The following is an 18,995-nucleotide window of genomic DNA, read 5'->3' as shown; positions in this document are numbered from 1 at the left end:
CTTTCACTATAATTAACAGCTTACATAGTTGCCGCGTGCAGTTGCAGAATACCATCTTTCACTACTTTAACCATCCTGTATTCACCCTCCCATTTCACCCCAGGTCTCACCACTCGCACCGAACTGAAGCCGCTCAGTACTAGGTTCTTAAGCAGTTCGCATCCGATGCCCCCTGCTCCCACCACCAGCAACCGGGCTTCGCCCACTGCCTTTGCCAGGTCCGCTCTCACTGCTCCAACCAGCGCCATCAGAACACTGTGTGTGAGGGAAGAGAGGGGCGGGGTTTCACAAGCAACCAATCACTCTGAAAACAACGAAGCGCGCGGTAAGAGAAAGGAAAGAGGACCAGAAAAAAGAAAGGGCGGAGATTCCAAAAGTGACCAATCCGGCGAGAAGAAAGCGTGGTAGTTCCGAAATGTAGCACCGACGCACAGGGTTGAGCTTCAACGTTGACCAATGAAAACTCCAGAGACCTGGTATACGCAGGCGCACGATGCGGAGGAAGCTCACTTACTGAGAGAGCTGCTCTTCCGGAAGAAACGCCAATCAGAAACGTAAAGGGCGGAGTCTGTAGTACAATCCAATAAGCCAATAAGAATTTATATATTGGGACGTAGGCGCAAGTGTGAAAACTCGGAAACGTTCAGAGCCGTGCTGTGCATGTGCTGTGTATTGTTAGCGTAGAGTGGTGGTAAAAGAGAAGTTTCCTACCTATAAAGAAGGAAACGTTTAATAATAAAGGACGCGAAGGCGAGGATTATTCTCTTTACGTTTTGTTAACAGCAGTTTCAAAGTTAAACAAGCATTTACATTGCAACGGTTTCGCCTTTACAAAAATTAGAGCTGTTGGCATTGCAAATGACAACATTTTTATTTATGTGTTGGTTTTGAAAACAGATAAATAAATGGCATTGTCATTTACAATGTCAATAGCATACCCACAACAGCCACACATTCATCCTGCACGACACACACACATGCATTCAGAGAAATACCCTATATACTGCCTGAGCTCCCAACATGATTAGTCTCCTTGCTGGATACACACGCATACATTACCATGCATATTCACACACATACAGCCATCCAGAGGCATAATAATAGTGCAAGAGCCCTAAGCAAGGTAACGTAACCCAGTAGGACTCCGTGGAGTATTTAAAAGACTCCATTGTGGGGGGGGCAATGGACCTCTCACTCACCTGTGACCTCATTCTTATTACACACAGCGCCCACTGCACGAATCCCAACTGTACAACACCCCGTGCTCTCTGCACTGTACAGCGCCCACTGCACACATCCCAACTGTACAACACCCCATGCTCTCTGCACTGTACAGCGCACACTGCACGCATCCCAACTGTACAACACCCCGTGCTCTACACTGTACAGCGCGCGCTGCAGCCTCCCCACGGGACATAACACCCGTGGTCCCTGCCCTACGCAGCACGGGACATAACACCCTTGTATCTGCACTACACATCGCTCAGTGCACGCCTTCCCAATACACAGCACCCGTGTGCTCTCTGCACAGAATACATATCACTCAGTGCTCTCTGCACTGTACAGCGCTCATTGCACCCATCAGGCCCTCCCCTCCCCCCCACCCCCGGATATAACACCCACGGTCCCTACCCTACGCAGCGCTCACTGCACACCTCCCCAAGGTACAACACCCCTGTGCTCTCTGCACAATACAGCGCTCACTGCACGCATCAGAATACATGTCACTCAGTGCTCTCTGCACTGTACAGCGCTCATTGCACGCATCAGCCCCCCCCCCCCGCCGGCATAACACCCGGGAGGGGGGGGAGGTCCCTACCCTACGCAGCGCTCACTGCACACCTCCCCAAAGACCAAACACTCCTGTGCTCGTTGCACCCTCTACGCGGGACACAATGCCCGTGCAACACCCGGTGCTCTCTGCACTGTGCCTCGCTCACTACACATCACCCACTAATCTCTACACTGCAGCCTCCCCACGGGACATTACACACGGACTCTGCACTATACAGTGCCCACCTCACGCATCCCAACTGTACAGCACCCCGTGCTCTCTGCACTGTACAGCGCGCGCTGCAGCCTCCCAACGGGACATAATACCCGTGGTCCCTGCCATACGCAGCACGGGACATAACACCCTTGTATCTGCACTAAACATCGCTCAGTGCACGCCTTCACAATACACAGCACCCATGTGCTCTCTGCACAATACAGCGCTCACTGAAAGCATCACAATACATATCAGTCAGTGCTCTCCGCACTACCCCTCCCCCCCTCACATACCGTGGCAACCTCACGCGCAGAACACTGTTGCAGGGCAGTGTCCACATCGGGTACATCCACCTCCGCTTCAGACGCCATTTCTGCTGAACAACAACTGATGCAGGAAGCGGAAACAGCGGCGACACCAGCTGGAAACCGAGCAGGCAGACCAGTACTAAACAGCGAAGAAGGACTGCCGAGGGACCTGACGACGTTTCCAAAAAGATCTAATAAAGAACTAGAGTGCTAACTCGCTCCTTTCTCTCTGTATAAAGAGAAGGAGAACAACCCACAAGTTAAGGTAGAGTTAATATAAAGAATTGAAAGCTTATTTAAACAGTCAAGTTTTCAGATAGCACCTGAACAATGTGAGTGAACGTCCAAGTGAAGGGAGGGGGGACGGGCACACGGACAGCAGGAGGGGGGGAAAGGCATGGACAGCGGGAGGGGGGCGGGAAAGGCACGGACAGCGGGAGGGGGGCGGGAAAGGCACAGACAGCGGGAGGGGGGGCGGGAACGGCAAGAAAAAGCCCTCACCAGGACTCTGTGGTTCTAGAAATCCTCAAACTCCTTCTCAGGGGTCTTACCAATAGGTAGTCCATTCAAAAGCAGCAAAGGAATTGACAGAAGATCTGGAAAATTCAAAGACATCTTTATTACAATAAATTGTGAGGCTACGTCGCCCAGCCACGCCTAAAAGCGACTGAATGAGATAGCCTGCCTTCATGGACTCCGCACAGTCCTTTTATACAAATTATTATGCCTTAGGCACATATTTGAAGTACATTCCCAGAACGTGCACACAGATGCAAAACCCACTTTCAAGATAATATTATACAACTATGAGGCTATTTAGATTATCCAGAATTACCAGGCGCACAGCCAGAGTATCCGTAAAGTAATGGGAACATTTTCTAAGTAGTTGGTATAGGCAATGAGGCGAACGGTAAATCCTCACAACCGTTCAGGGATGGACCAAGATTGACCCATACGAAACATGAAAAAACAACAGTGCCCCTGCGCTATACAAGTGGATATATGATTTTACGGTTTTAGTATTGTCAGTCAAACAAACATTAGAGCACCACCAAAATCAGTAGACACTTTCAACATTCGGTGAACAGGTTTGACAAAATTGTGGTATCAATGCGTTCCGTTGTTGGTGTGATAATTCGGTTTATTGTTCCTACATAAGGGCCAACACGTGTTTCATCGCAGGGAAACAGACTGCGAATCTTCAGGGCCTCATGGGTGAGGGGCGTAAACACATCGGTTTAGCCGTAATATGTAGTAATGTTTCCTGATTTTCACAGCAATATATGTATTCAAAAACCTTCGCGAGACCTGATGAGTCTCGATATTTATAAAGTGTCGTTTCAACCGGGAGGAGAGAAAAACAGGTTACTCTGTGGTCGCAACGCTGTTTTGTTGAAAAGCAAGGCGGGTGCACCTCCTCTTTACAGATCTCCCTCTTGTGTTTCCCGGCGCCGTTTTCCATCTCCGTCCATGGAAAACGGCACCGGGAAACACAAGAGGGAGATCTGTAAAGAGGAGGTGCACCCGCCTTGCTTTTCAACAAAACAGCGTTGCGACCACAGAGTAACCTGTTTTTCTCTCCTCCCGGTTGAAACAACACTTTATAAATATCGAGACTCATCAGGTCTCGCGAAAGTTTTTGAATACATATATTGCTGTGAAAATCAGGAAACATTACTACATATTACGGCTAAACCGATGTGTTTACGCCCCTCACCCATGAGGCCCTGAAGATTCGCAGTCTGTTTCCCTGCGATGAAACACGTGTTGGCCCTTATGTAGGAACAATAAACCGAATTATCACACCAACAACGGAACGCATTGATACCACAATTTTGTCAAACCTGTTCACCGAATGTTGAAAGTGTCTACTGATTTTGGTGGTGCTCTAATGTTTGTTTGACTGACAATACTAAAACCGTAAAACCATATATCCACTTGTATAGCGCAGGGGCACTGTTGTTTTTCCACTTTCAAGATAAGTCCAGGCCATAAACAATGTCCACATAATGAATACATTCTTTAGCTGACAAGGCCGGATAACCCCAAAACAGTAAGATCACAGCCCATGGCATAAATAGCTCGTGGAGGCAGGAACAGGAACAGATGAAAGTAAGATAGGGCAGGGTGTGTGTGCGATGAAAAGGTTTATGGCATGATGCTATCTTGCTCGGCCACTGGGAGAGGAACTGACCAAACAGGTCCGGCCTGGGGCAATGGCTCCAATAGGCTCAGGTCAGGGGAAAGTCAATCAAGGTGTACGTGGCCTTTTGGAATCGAATTTAGCTGTCTGTTACAGCCTATGTAAAGGGCAACACACAACATGGCTGCTGTACACAAAATGGAAGCCAAGGGTTCAAAACGAAAATGACAATTTCGAGGTGAAATTGTTACTGGAACATAACGAAAATGCTTGTACATAGTGTACTGGCCATTCTCGGTCTTTTGATATAAAAATCGTCATGCTATAACAAAGTTTATTACATGAGTCCAGAATTTTCAGTACCACAGACGCACCTTTTGCCCTTACATAGGCAATAACCTATACTCACGCTAGTCTGGGTCCAGATCTATGTTTTATAAAAAATCCTCAAGATGTTACTGAAGCATAATCCTATTACCTAGCGACTCTCTCGGAACAGGTCTCCCTACACACGCAGTAGCACAAAGGCCATATATGACAGGACCAAAAATAGGGAATGCCTCCATCTGTAGTATGTGGCACAAGACCACGCACCCAACAATCAGTGATGTTCAACTACTAACTGGTGTTGATGAAAACGGTACAAAAGGAATTATCAGTAAACTCTGATCTCCTAACTATCCGTGTTCGGGTAAAATCTGGAAAGATGCAAAGAAGTAGAAGTAGGAAAAGACATAGGTTTGGGAGGTGGGTGCAGATGTGAATTGGGCAGCCAAAACAATCCCACCCATAAAAGAAAATGCCTGTTTAAAACACACTAGAAAACACGTCATTAAGAACATACAGACAAAGTAGTGACCGCTATTACAAATGAATCATAATTTTCCACAACCCTAAGCAAACGTAAATCCTAAAATTATCTTGTACATTTTAGGTCTTCCAAAGCATTTCTGTAATTCATTATATGCTCAAGTGAAACAGTGGTGACTCTCATTAATGCTCTGAGGTGAAAAGGGAATACTCTTTCACAGAAAATGGACGTTATTCTGCTTTTACTAAACAGAATAGTACTTTAAAACAATGCCAGCAAAGCTGCAAAAAATTAGTTACCAAACTCCAATTCTATACAAGCTCACAGAAAATACCCAGAGCCCGTCAAAGCCTCTGCTGGCAGGCTTCTATTGTCCATCAAATCCGCTTCCAGTGTCTTCTTCGCGTTGGGCCTCTTCATTCAGGCTCTTCATGACTCAGTATCCGTTGGAGTGCCCTCCTGGCAAACACTCATAGCTCAATTACAAAGTCTCAATGTCTCAAGGCAGTGCACCAGTGTCTCTTCTTCGTGGCAGACACTACAAATGATGTGCCCTTCATTGATCAAGGGCACAAAGCATTTCGTGCCGATCCAAGCACTACTGAGAAACAACCCAGCAAGATCAGCAGCACTTTCAGACTCCAACACTCATCAGAGTGTCAGAGGACGCTCAAACTGCTCTCTCATGGGCACCGGAATGTAGTGCCTTTTTATCCTCAGGTGCACTGCCTTTCCGTTGGAGCAAAGGAAAAGAGGTGTGTGGGGGGGGGGCAAAAACTCAGGCCAAGGGGATCAGGGGACCGCGCGCTGTCAGAGGTTCAAGCACATGACAGTTGAACAAACTGGATGACAGCCCTGCCATCAACAACAGGGATCCTTCGCATCTTTGAAACCAGCTCCTCTTTTCTTTTCTTTGTACAACGCCTGCTGATGAGACAAAATGGCTTGCTTGGGAGGTACCATTGGGGGCACGCTGATGATCGCTGTCACGCTGATGATTGCTGTCACACTACTTTCTGGTTGCAGGAATTGTAGAGCCAAGAAGTCTGTCTTTCATCTGTCACTGATGGAGAGTGTGCTTAGTCTCGATCACAGGTCTGCAGGGTATCACTCTTCCTTTGACTCTGGAAGATCCCGCAGAACCTAGTGATATAGGAAATGTGACACAACTGTTAGTTTCCTTCAAATCAAGCACAAAAACGGTTCATGGGTTTTAACAAGGGGACTGCAAGCAGGTGGCCTGCAATCTGCAAGGGAGTGGCCACACGCCATGGGACAATGTTGGTCTAGAATGCACTGTCATTTTCAAAAAGCAATTTCAAACATAAAGGCAGTAGGCAAAACGGTGTCTCTGGGCTTTTCAATTGGGTTTTCGTGTGAGAGCATATCCTTCATCATCGAAGGGTAAATAACTACGCGAAAATTCTATCTAAATGGATGTTTTTACATATGGTGGCATTGTCTAATGGTGCAAATACATATATTCCTCAATGATTAAGCCTAGGTGTTCTAAATTCCTTATCTAGAACATCTCAAATAGAGAAATGACATAATACAGATTATCAAGGACATGAAGAAAAATCCCTTTAAAAATGTGCATTAAGTGCACTATGCAATACAAAGGCTAATGATCAAATGTGCAGACAAAGGACAAACACTAGAAAGTCCTGGTATTTGATATCTCCTATTGAGATGGAAAACATGTCTTACTATAATATCGGGTCAGTTAACCAGCATGTCACTACCCCGACAATCAGTCTGAAGAAAAAAACATTTTACATAACATGGGGGTCCCTAATACATCACTTCAATCTAGAAGTGTGCACATAAACAATACACCCATAATAATAAATGGGCTGGCTGGTGAAAGGAATATGGAAAAGGGAAATGGAAATAGGACACAACTAAAATCCCCAATAACTAAGCATGATGTGACATCGGTCAGGGGAGAAAGAATAATACCAAAAGCATGGACACAAAAGTTACAAATAGTGCAGAAATTTGGACTCTACCACTGGCCCTTACACCATATACGGTAATGTCAGTTAATGGTCCAGTTCCTTCTGCAGGGAAAAAAATGAAAAGTTTAGGTCACCTTTAACAAGAGCCACAAATCTATAATTTCATCCTTATGTCCAATCAAGGATACATAAATTTAGAATTACCTGGTCCATGAGGGAGAGGGCAATATCATGACTCCTGTATATCTCTTTTATTTTACTTCAATACTATTATGGCCACATTTTGACATACACTGGTGAGGTGTTGTCTATTCGTGTCCACAGCATGCAAACATCATGTCTGTGAAATTTAGTATCAACACAAATTTTACCTAATTATTGTAAAAGTGACACATATCGTCATACATGCCTCCTTGCAATAAAGGCAAACTTGTAATAATTTCTTAAGTAGCAACATAAAACACAACCAACATATACCAAGCCATCAAATATACATGCAGTATAGCAAGCACAAAAAGGCATGGACAAATTACAATAGCACATGTAAGGAAACAGTGACGCATGTATTCATGCGACGCAAAACCCAACAATGCAGGCCTGCTTAATTTGTCAGGTTTAGAATCAAAAATCAAAATTGCCCCAAAATTATACTTTCATTTAATCTCAAAATTTACACTTTCACTTACTCCCACCCTTTTGACAGATCATCACCTGCACTGGAGATTGAACTGTCAAATAAAACTTACAGTGTCGACCAGCAGGAACCATTCATAAAGGGGAAAATGCTAAATCATGAAAAAACACACAAACATTTCCTTGCAAAGAAGTCATAATAAAAACCCATCTCTTTTCAACATCTGACAAAGGCAAAAAAACTGTCCAACTCTTTTTAACCCTCACACATGTTTATAAATGACTTCTTTTAGTGGCTAAAATTCATTTATGCTTAGATTATTAAAACATTCACTGTGAAGAATTTGCTGAGCACAACAACACAACATACCAGCTTAAAACAACTGCTTGTTACCACCCTATGCAATGATACCCATTTCATCAACCCTAAACATGAATGTCCAAGTAGGCCCTGCCAAAGCTAGAACCTTCAATCCTGATATTAAACAAAACCGTGCACCAGTCACATTGGCTCACTGAGGCAGCATAGCAACCCCAAATAAGAATAACTGGCAAACTTGTATGATACCTAAATGTATGTATTTTACTAAAGCCTAAGACACTGTGAAAGTTACTCTAATGGCAAGAATGCCTCTTCAAATAGTCTAATTTACCCATTTTCGACTTTGGAATTTAGGGAACTTAAAAGTTAATATCCTATCATTGCTTCACATATTAATCTTCCTCAGAATGTCCTTTACACATTACGGAGGTTGAACATTGGGCATCTCTCATGTAAATCCTAGAAAAAAAGTCTTTTACGCCTGCGCCAAGCGAAAACCAACCTGTAAATTACCTAATTATTCAGTAACACATAACTTAAATCAAATTTTAATGCTAGGGGGTCATAGCATGAGTACTAAGCTTTATAAATATCAAAAAACGATATTAAAAAGCACTTATTTTTTTCAGATAATTTTTTTATAATTAATAATTTTTCTTTCAAAGAAACCAATTATCTTTTTATGAGAATTCCACATATAAATGTAAGTTGCATCCCTTGCCTATAATTTTAGATGAGTTCATTTATGCGCCGAAGCACAAAAGCTTAACTTTAAACATGACATTTTCCTGCGTCACATTTCTGCGCCATATTTTAAAAGGCCATCAGTATTTAGCATAAGAACCAAAAATATACTTTTAAAAATTGCTTAAAGAGAATAAAACCACATTTGGATCTTTTCCAGTGATACACAGAACCTTATTTTGTAACCCTCTAAAACACTAATCTAAAATTAAAAAGATCCAACTGTGCTAAAAACGTTCCAATGCAATTTATGGCCCTCGAAAAACAACATCTGCTGCCTTAAGGCAGGAAAGGTTGAAAACCTGAAAGAAATGCTGAAACCTGAGCACGCTTTTAGTTTTACTGAAAACAGACATTTTAAGTTTTAAAAATGCACGTGCAAAAAGATGCATTTAAATCTGACAAGGAAAAAAATGTACTTTAGCTGAGATGTTTGCCCGTGACCATCTAATACAGTGCATCTAAGGAAAAATGCAGTAAATTTATTTATTTTTGAAAAAAAATAGACAATTTCGTTTTTTTTTCTTTTTGGGGCCTTATTTATACCCATTGAATGTTTTTCCTAATTTTATCTTTTTTAAGCGTGTAACGGCAGTTTTGTATATGTGCACAATTGCTCATTCTACAAACTAAAGAGCAACACATACCCATCTTAGCACATTACATGTTTCATTTCTGTATCTTTTACTCAAGTCTCTACTCAACATTAACCAACCAGCATTTTACTTAACAAACTGAAAACATGAAAAATACCACAAACACATTGAGGACATTGCGAACAAAAGCAGAAAGTGTTAACACATTCAGGACACACAATACAGCGCTGTCAGGCATCTCTTTCATGAATTGCGCAAACGCCACTCGCATACCGAATACACTAATGAGAGAACCATAGACATTGAAACACACATTGAAACATACATTGAACCCACAAATCGACACTGAGGACGAAAATAAAGCCATTTGTAAATACTGGCTAGGTCATATTTACAAGAAACACGTCGCAATAGTGTTCCAAAAGACTGCAAAAAACACAGCGCACGAAGCCACAATACACTTAATTCACTAATTTTGGCTGGCAGAACACCACAAATCGTTCTGCATATAAAACTGCGTACAACAGAGGATCCTTGTTTTGTATTATGTCATATTTTAATTCCCTGGGGATACAAAGTCACCAGGGAAGAAATATGTCTTTTAAATGTAAACCTATTTAGATAGCTAGCCGGCTAATCCAAACGTGCACAAAGTTGGCCAACACAAAGCTCCAAATTTGATAAGATCAGGCATCTTATAGCTCACTAATCTAGCTTCCAAACTTCAAGGGCGCTATCTCTATCGATACACTCGTAAATTTACAAGACCCTCGGTTATTGAAAATTGCAATGTTCAAATAAACTAAGGACCAAACAAACTAAGAACCAATCAAAATCAAAGAACAAAGGACTGGGAGCGACCCACTTATACTCCAAGTAAAGCAGATGGAGAAAAGTCTCTTCATTATCCGCCTACACAAATTGCAATTCGCATATCCAAACCTATACAAATCTATCAAAGCTATAGCAAACAAATAGTTGTCCAAATTCTAACTGCCAATTCCCAACCGTCCCAACAGTCTCTTTTAAAATACTTACGCCACAAAAAGAAAGGGTTTCTCAATCAAGAGTGGCATCTTTTGGAGATTCTGAGTCAGAAAAAAATCAAAAACATACTGAGCCGCAAAGACAGAGAATCCCCCAGAACCTCTGTGCCCAGAGTACCTTTTTTAGTAGATTTCTGTCTTGCCTTCCCCAGCAGTTTTCCATCCTCTGACACAATTACTCCTCAGATAGCCACTGGACGATTGAGCCACGAGTTGGGCGCCAACTGTGGTTCTAGAAATCCTCAAACTCCTTCTCAGGGGTCTTACCAATAGGTAGTCCATTCAAAAGCAGCAAAGGAATTGACAGAAGATCTGGAAAATTCAAAGACATCTTTATTACAATTAATTGTGAGGCTACGTCGCCCAGCCATGCCTAAAAGCGACTGAATGAGATAGCCTGCCTTCATGGACTCCGCACAGTCCTTTTATACAAATTATTATGCCTTAGGCACATATTTGAAGTACATTCCCAGAACGTGCACACAGATGCAAAACCCACTTTCAAGATAAGTCCAGGCCATAAACAATGTCCACATAATGAATACATTCTTTAGCTGACAAGGCCGGATAACCCCAAAACAGTAAGATCACAGCCCATGGCATAAATAGCTCGTGGAGGCAGGAACAGGAACAGATGAAAGTAAGATAGGGCAGGGTGTGTGTGCGATGAAAAGGTTTATGGCATGATGCTATCTTGCTCGGCCACTGGGAGAGGAACTGACCAAACAGGTCCGGCCTGGGGCAATGGCTCCAACAGGCTCAGGTCAGGGGAAAGTCAATCAAGGTGTACGTGGCCTTTTGGAATCGAATTTAGCTGTGTGTTACAGCCTATGTAAAGGGCAACACACAACATGGCTGCTGTACACAAAATGGAAGCCAAGGGTTCAAAACGAAAATGACAATTTCGAGGTGAAATTGTTACTGGAACATAACGAAAATGCTTGTACATAGTGTACTGGCCATTCTCGGTCTTTTGATATAAAAATCGTCATGCTATGACAAAGTTTATTACATGAGTCCAGCATTTTCAGTACCACAACTCCTTCCGGCGACGGTCGGCCTGCAATGACCAACACAAACCTTCCCCCCCAAAAAAAATAGGAACCGCCCACCACCGCAATGACGTTGTCAAAGGGGCAGGATGCGTAAAAATGGCCGGGACGCCCCCGAATCTGCTCCGAAATTGACGGACAGATCTCTGTTCCAATGGATAGCCTCCATTTATGGAGCTAGCCAATGGAACAGAGGGCGGATTCCCAAGCCACATGTTGTAAACATTAGATTTCGCAGCTTTTGCCAGGCGAAACCTAAAAACTGTTAAGAAAGCTCAACACCTGGAAGTTCTTAACTGCTTTATTAACAAGCCAACACGCATGCTCCAGACACATGGAGCGTAGCTGCAGTCAGCTCGGCGATCAGCTGGTAACTGTCAACTGTGACAGTTGCCAGCTGGTGACCTCACTGCTGGGACGGTGTCCTCGCAGGGACACTAACGAGCACACTGAGTAAGGTGTCCTGTGAGGGACACAAGTATAGTAAACACAACACATCCCCCTCCTTTGGGGAGTAATGAAACCAATGGAACTGGTAGGGGGCAGGAAGCTCCGCTACCCACATACGTAGTCCTTAAGTTTAGCCGGTGGTCCCAACAGTCAGCCAGCCCTGCTAGTGTCCACAGGTCGCGTCAGGTCACAGGTTGGAATGACAGGTAGTCTGCGCCTTGCGCTTGCAGGTCTGGATGAAAGAGCAGAACGGTCCGCTGGTTGGGTGTCTTCATGTATACCTTCATCGCTTCTGATCCCTGGGGTTGCAGGAAATTCAATGTCAGATTCAGTGTCAGAAAAATAAAGTCTTGCAGCACTTCCATTCTGCGTCCTGGATTGCTCTGCAGTGGCATCTAAAGGTGTGTTGTCCACTCCATCGTTCCCGGGATGTTTGTGGGCCGACAGTGCAGAAAAGTGCCAGACCCTCCCATCACTCAGGCGTGCGGAATTACAGTACACTTCCCGAACGGTAAGAGGTTTGGTGTATCTCTCTTGACCCATGCCGACATGTCCACTCCGTCTTACCTTCACCACATCGCCCGCCTTGATTTGCACCTCCTTGCACCCATGTTTTTTGTCATAGTAATTCTTACTCCTGGTTTGCGCTTGGACCAGTTTTTCCTTCACCATCTCTGAAGACCAGAGTACTCTGCGGGCAGCCTTAATCCAACCCACATTGTCCTTTGTAAGTGGGGTCCGTCCGCGCATAAGTTCGAATGGGCTGTGGCCAGTAGACTCACATGGCGTAATTCTGTAGGCCCACACTGTTTTCATTATCTCTTTCTTCCAGTCCAGTTGGTTTGTGGTGGCAATCTGTATGATACCTTTAAGTACTCTGTTAAATCTCTCTACGGCACCATTGCCTGCAGGGTGGTATATTGACGTAGTCTTGTGTTCAATATGGTGCCTTTCCATGTAGTCCTTGAACAGGTCTGAGGTGAATTGTGCACCATTGTCGCTTACTACTTTTTTCGGTAAACCTTCGCGCGTGAAAGTGTCTTCCAAGAATTGGACTAAGTGCTGGGAGTCTGCCTTCCTGGTAATACTCACTTCAGGCCATTTTGTGTAGTGGTCGATTATAACAATTATATATTGCAGTTCATTCTCATCAGACACCGTTCCCATAATGTCTACTCCAATTCTTTCCCATGGCATGGTTGGGCTCTGTATTGGCTGCAGGGGAGGTCTGTAAGTTACTTGAGTTTTGTCAGCCTCAACGCATAACTGTCATGCTTGTCGGGTTCCCGGGAGCTATACGTGGTTGAACTGGGTTGGAAAAGTAGAAAATACGGGCTTTGGAGCATGCGCGCATGCGCGGGAGAGAAGCGTTGTAGCCTTAAGCCGGCCCCAAACTCACAGGAAACGCTTCGCGTTTAGCCAGTGAGAGTCCCTTATTCGTTCCGGGTCTTTGTGTGGCGTCCGAGGAGCTAGGTGTTCGTGTTGGCGTTCGTGGTCCGTTAGGCTTTTGAATGCTCATTTCTGGAGTCCGTAAGTTAGCAGGAGCGGCTTGCTTCTAATGTTTGATTGTATTCTTTGTTTCTGCGCTCACCGTTTGGAATTGGATTTCTGCCGCGAATCTTAGCGGTAGTCTTCTGTATTGAGTGGTAGGGTCGGCGCTTTTCCTTTTGCTGATTGCCACATAGTATTGTGGTGTATTTGGAGTTCCTGTCACCTAAGCTTATTATTAGGTTAAGGAGTTTATTTGTTTTAGCGTATTCACATTATAGAACTGGTGAGTGACATAACGACTAGAAATACAATATATGTATTAATTGTGTGCACCAGTCATGAGGTTATTTCAATTACAGATGCATTGACTAGTGGTAAACCAGTCATACCTTCAGCATTCCAGTGCTTTCCCTATGTTTCCAGTTTTATAGGCATTCTCCACATCTCACAAGGTACTAACACTTTTACTACACTCTCCTTAATTTGGGGACAACAAGGGAGGGGATAGGTTGCACTAATTGTTCTTGTCTATTACTACAGTGTCACTACCAGAAGAGAAAACCTCATCTGAAGCAGAAGAGGAGTGTGGAGCGCCATTACTTCTTTTCCTTTTCTTACCCTTGTTTTGTTCCCCTGTGTTCCCCTTGGTTACTTGTCAGGTGTTAGTGCCTCTTCCTGGCACCCGGGGGGTGACGAGGGGGAGACAGGGTGTTAAGCATCGTGAATCCAGGATACTTCTGAGACAACCAGGTGCGTGCATTACAATAACTTGCAGTTTCTCACGTATCTTTCAACGTCTCGGCTGATACCCGGTCACCAATACATGCTTTTTACCCAGTTCTTACTTTTCACGATGCCCAGATGTCCCTCATGGCATACTTCCAGTATTTTCTCCCGGATACTCATCGGCGGTACATATCTTCCGCTTCTCATAAGTAGTCCATCTTCTATGGACAGTTCATCCTTCACTTTGCAGAAGGGTTTCATTTAATCTTTTAGTCTATTCTTGCTGGTCCAACCTTCTTTGACCATCTGGATTACCATATCTGTGTCTTTGTCCTTCATTTGTCCCTCCAACCATTCTTTCTTCGTTATTCCGCTGGGATTTTCCCATACATTGGCTATGCATGAGTCTTCCATTTCGTTTGTTCCTGTGACATCGTTGGTCTTGATAGGCATCCTACTTAGAAAATCAGCAACCACATTCCTTACGCCAGGGACATATTGTATGTCGTACATGTAATAAAACAGTCGCACGGAAATTCTCGCTAGGCGTGGTGAGGCTGTTTGTAGGCCTTTAGTAGTAAGCACCTTTGTCAAAGGTTTGTTGTCTGTGCACAGGTGTATTTTTCTTCCCCACAAATACTGTCTAAAATGTTCAAGGGCCCAAACACAGGCCAGTGCTTCTCGTTCTATTACCGAATATTTGTCTTCGGCTGGAGTAAGGGAGCGTGAAGCGAATGCGATCGTATATTCTTTTCCTTTGGCATCTTTCTGTGTCAGGACTGCTCCAATGCCCTTGTTGCTTGCGTCTGTTGTCACATAGTTATCCAGGGTAGGATCAAATTCCTGCAAAGGTAACGCTTTGCACATATTGCATTTCAAGGCTAGGAATGCTTGCTCACATTCGTCCGTCCACTCAAATTTGTTTTTCATTTTCAGCTGTTGCCTTAAGGCGTATGTTTTCGTTGAGAAGTTCTTGATAAACTTGGAGTAGTACTCTACTAGTCCGAGGAATGACCTCACCTCATCCCTGTTGGTGGGTACAGGCGCCTCCTTGATAGCTTGGATTAGTTCATTCTTTGGACTGATGCCTTCACCTGTTATATGATGTCCCAGATAGTTGACATCTTTGCGTGCAAATTTGCATTTGGAATGCTCAGCCGTTAGACCCTTTTTGTTCAATAAGTCCAGGACTTGCTCCACTCGACTGTCATGTTCCTCCCTTGACTTACCCATGACCAGTATGTCATCCTGGAATAACAGTATCCCAGTGACGCCCCCCAAAATGTTAGTCATCAGTCTTTGAAACATTGCAGCGGCTGAAGCTAACCCAAAAGGAACGCGAGTGAACCTGTAACAACCAAATGGTGTGACAAAGGTAGTTAAAGATTTGCTGTCCCGGTGTAGCTGGACCTGATGGTACACAGATTTTAGGTCGATGGTGGTAAACCACTTTACTCCCTTGGTGATGGACAGCATCTCGTTTATTTTGGGGAGTGGGTACTGCTCTACAATGATGTTTTGATTAAGATCGCGGAGATCAATGCAAAGTCTTAGTTTCCCATTGGGGCGTTTTGCTACGACAAGTGGTGCAACCCACTCAGATGCCTCCACCCTTTCTATTTTACCATCAGTTAGCATTTTCTCAAGTTGATTTTTAACCTCTTCCTTTATTGCAAAAGGTATGTTCCGCGCTTTATGCACTGTGGTAGTGGTGATAGGTTTCAATTGTATTTTATGTTGATATCCTTTTAGTACTCCAATGTTCCCACTGAACACCTTAGGAAATTTAGCCAGTATTTGGCCTGCGTAGCCATCGGTGTCTGACATGCTAAGCACTGGTTCATGGCTGTTGGGATCCAGCTTGATTCCCAGACTACCTTGGTCCATCCATCTGAGTACAGATGGTCCTACTTTTGAAATATACAGTTTACACTGTGCCTCTCTGCTCTTGAATATGAACTTGAGTCTCCTGTACCCCAATATTTCAATGGGTTTCTCGTTGAATGATTTAATAATAATATCTGGTTTATTGAGTCTCTGACCGATTACTTCCTTGAATTTTGCTTCCCAGACCCTTTCATTTACAATAGTGTACGGTGATCCGGAATCTGCTGTTATGTTTATTTCCACTCCCCCAATGGTCATGGTACACATAGGTTTTTTAGTTTTAGCTCCTTTACCAGTTTCTTTTACTTCCACTTCTTCGTCGTCTATGTTGAGGATGTACATGTTGATGTCTTCATCCGTGTCTTCATCAGACTTGTCCTCATCTTCTACCACTGCCTTTACATGTCGTCGTTTTCTTCTATTACATGCCTTGCTAAAATGTCCAATTAGGCCACAGAATGTGCATTTTGCTTCACGGGCCGGGCATCTAAAATCGTACGCCATGTGTGCAGTGCTTAGGCATCTGTAATAATGCCCGTTCCCCCGCTTCTCTTGCCTTCTTTCGGTTTGGGTAGTGTCTTTCCTTCTTACAGCTTGCTTGCTGTCCTTCCAACTCTTATGATCAGACACCTTGCCGACATGGTCACTTTCTTTTTTTATCTTTTCATCCTTCAACACAGCTTTAGCACATCGTCCAGTGAGTTCGGCCTTCCTGGCTATGTCTATTATGTTCTGCAATGGGTACTCACCCTTTGCCCAAAGGTTATCTTGTATGTTTTCATTTGACCCTTGCATCACAATTTGGTCCCTTATTAGTTCATCGTGGAGACCTCCGAAACGACAGTTAATCGCTAAGTCTTTTAGAGCAGATACATAATCGTCAATAGTCTCCTCCTTTCCTTGTTTCCTATGGAAACATTTGTATCTGTCTACCCCTACACAAACTGTGGGTTTATAATATGCGTTCAAGTCATCGATGGCGTTGGAGAACACATCACCATCATTTACATTTCTTGCTTTTTTGTTTATGGAATTATATACTTTTATTCCTCCTGCACCCAAGTTGTGCATCAACATCTTGTACTTCTTTTCAGGCTTTAATTCAGCATCTTCTTCAATTGTGGAAATATAATTGAGGAAATAGTCCCTCCACTCTTCCCACTTTAAAGCTGATACACTACCTGCACGCAGGAATGACTCAGGGGGTGATAGATTCCAAATGCAACCAGTAGCTATGTCACTCATTGTGATTTTATTGTGTAATGCCTTTAGTAGAAAGAAAGCTTTTCTAAATGATCTACTGCACCAATTAGCCTTTCCGTTCACTAGCTAAGTTGATTGTACCAAAATTCCCTTGAGCGTTTTGTTCAGTCAAAAGAAGTCACTGTGTTCTGCCTTAAAGCACAGAGTTCATAAATTAGCAAGAATTTACCGTTTTATTTTTTATTTAGTAATATGTTCGTTTGTCACCTTAGTTTTGTCGTTGTTACGATTCACAGCTGCTCCTTCGGTTACTGGTAGGAAGTTGCCAGGTCGCGCAGTGTTTACTCTCTGCGCACACATAGTTTAGTTAGCGTTAACTTGCCTCCTCCTTCTTTCCTTTAACTGAGACGATATCCTTAGACTGCTTTCATCAATTTTTTTCAAGCGTGGGTTCTTGCGTGTTGGCCCCTCGTCGCCAGTATTGTTAAGAAAGCTCAACACCTGGAAGTTCTTAACTGCTTTATCAACAAGCCAACACGCATGCTCCAGACACATGGAGCGAAGCTGCAGTCAGCTCGGCGATCAGCTGGTAACTGTCAACTGTGACAGTTGCCAGCTGGTGACCTCACTGCTGGGACGGTGTCCTCTCAGGGACACTAACGAGCACATTGAGTAAGGTGTCCTGTGGGGGACACAAGTATAGTAAACACAACAAACCCCCCCAAAATAATGCCCACACCACAATTCTATTACAGGACCGGAGGCTTCAGAGTATGCTTCTCTTATCTTTACTGCAAAACACAGCAGCCAATGAAAACACATTTTCTTACATAAACAACTATGGTGCACACATATAAGCCACGCCTCCATAGTCCATAAGAACCCTCTGCGTGGTCCCATCATCCTCGCTCTTTGCTGCTCACAGCAAGAGTTAAGTGCCCATTTCATGTTCCTCACTCTGCTTTGGCATGGGGTTTCATTGTATATTTATTGATTGACATATTGGGTATATTATGTGATTTATGGTCTTAAGCAGGTTTGGGTCACGAGTTCTAGCTGGGAAACAGCGAGCGTTTTCAATCTCTAACGTTACCCGATCTCCGGAGGTTTGTTTGTTGATGCTCGATCTCCACAGATTTCAGTGCCACTTCCTGGTTGCATACGGCGCTTTCTCGCGTCTATACAGTTGGTCCTTGACCGGGTAGTTGCGGCAGCCACTTCCTCACACGGAGCCCTCATCCTGGTCATTATCATTGTTTGTCCCCGTAATTGCGCTCAGGGCGCCGGCGTCTGGGCTCCCCTGATCGCCCTCCTACGCCTCACGCGCCGGGTGGCTCTCTGCTGACGCGCGCTCCCAAAACCGCGCCACTGGGCTGGTTTTCGGCTACTTTTAGGCACGTTTGGGCGGCGCGCCTCAGCGCGAACTTCCAAGGCATAACGATCACACATTTAGCTCGGTTCTGCCGCTCTACTTAAAATCGCCATTGTCTGGTTGTAAAATCCTGGCCATACGAGTGGGCACACGCTCGATATATTTATTATTGTGACTGGCCTAGGTTTCTGACCTGTGAATACAGCTTTGCTGAGGGTGTTTGTACACTTTATAGAGTGATTTGAACCTGTGTGCCTGTG

At 44.1% G+C, this 18,995-nt stretch overlaps 1 protein-coding gene across 1 annotated transcript in view; it reads right to left on the bottom strand.

Annotated features, from left to right (window-relative positions):
- UBA2 (ubiquitin like modifier activating enzyme 2) overlaps positions 1 to 313 on the bottom strand; it is a 184,051-nt gene extending 183,738 nt beyond the window's left edge. The window contains exon 1 of the mRNA XM_078671223.1: positions 111 to 313. Coding sequence (XP_078527349.1) covers positions 111 to 248 — 138 coding nt within the window. The 5' untranslated portion in view covers positions 249 to 313. The remainder of the gene's footprint in view (positions 1 to 110) is intronic.
- Positions 314 to 18,995: the final 18,682 nt, after the last annotated feature.

The sequence above is a fragment of the Lissotriton helveticus genome, chromosome 12 (genome assembly GCF_964261635.1).
Source record: "Lissotriton helveticus chromosome 12, aLisHel1.1, whole genome shotgun sequence".
In the NCBI taxonomy this organism is placed as follows: domain Eukaryota; kingdom Metazoa; phylum Chordata; class Amphibia; order Caudata; family Salamandridae; genus Lissotriton; species Lissotriton helveticus.
The sequence above is the reverse complement of the archived record's forward strand: the minus strand, read 5'-3'. Positions and strand labels throughout refer to the sequence as shown.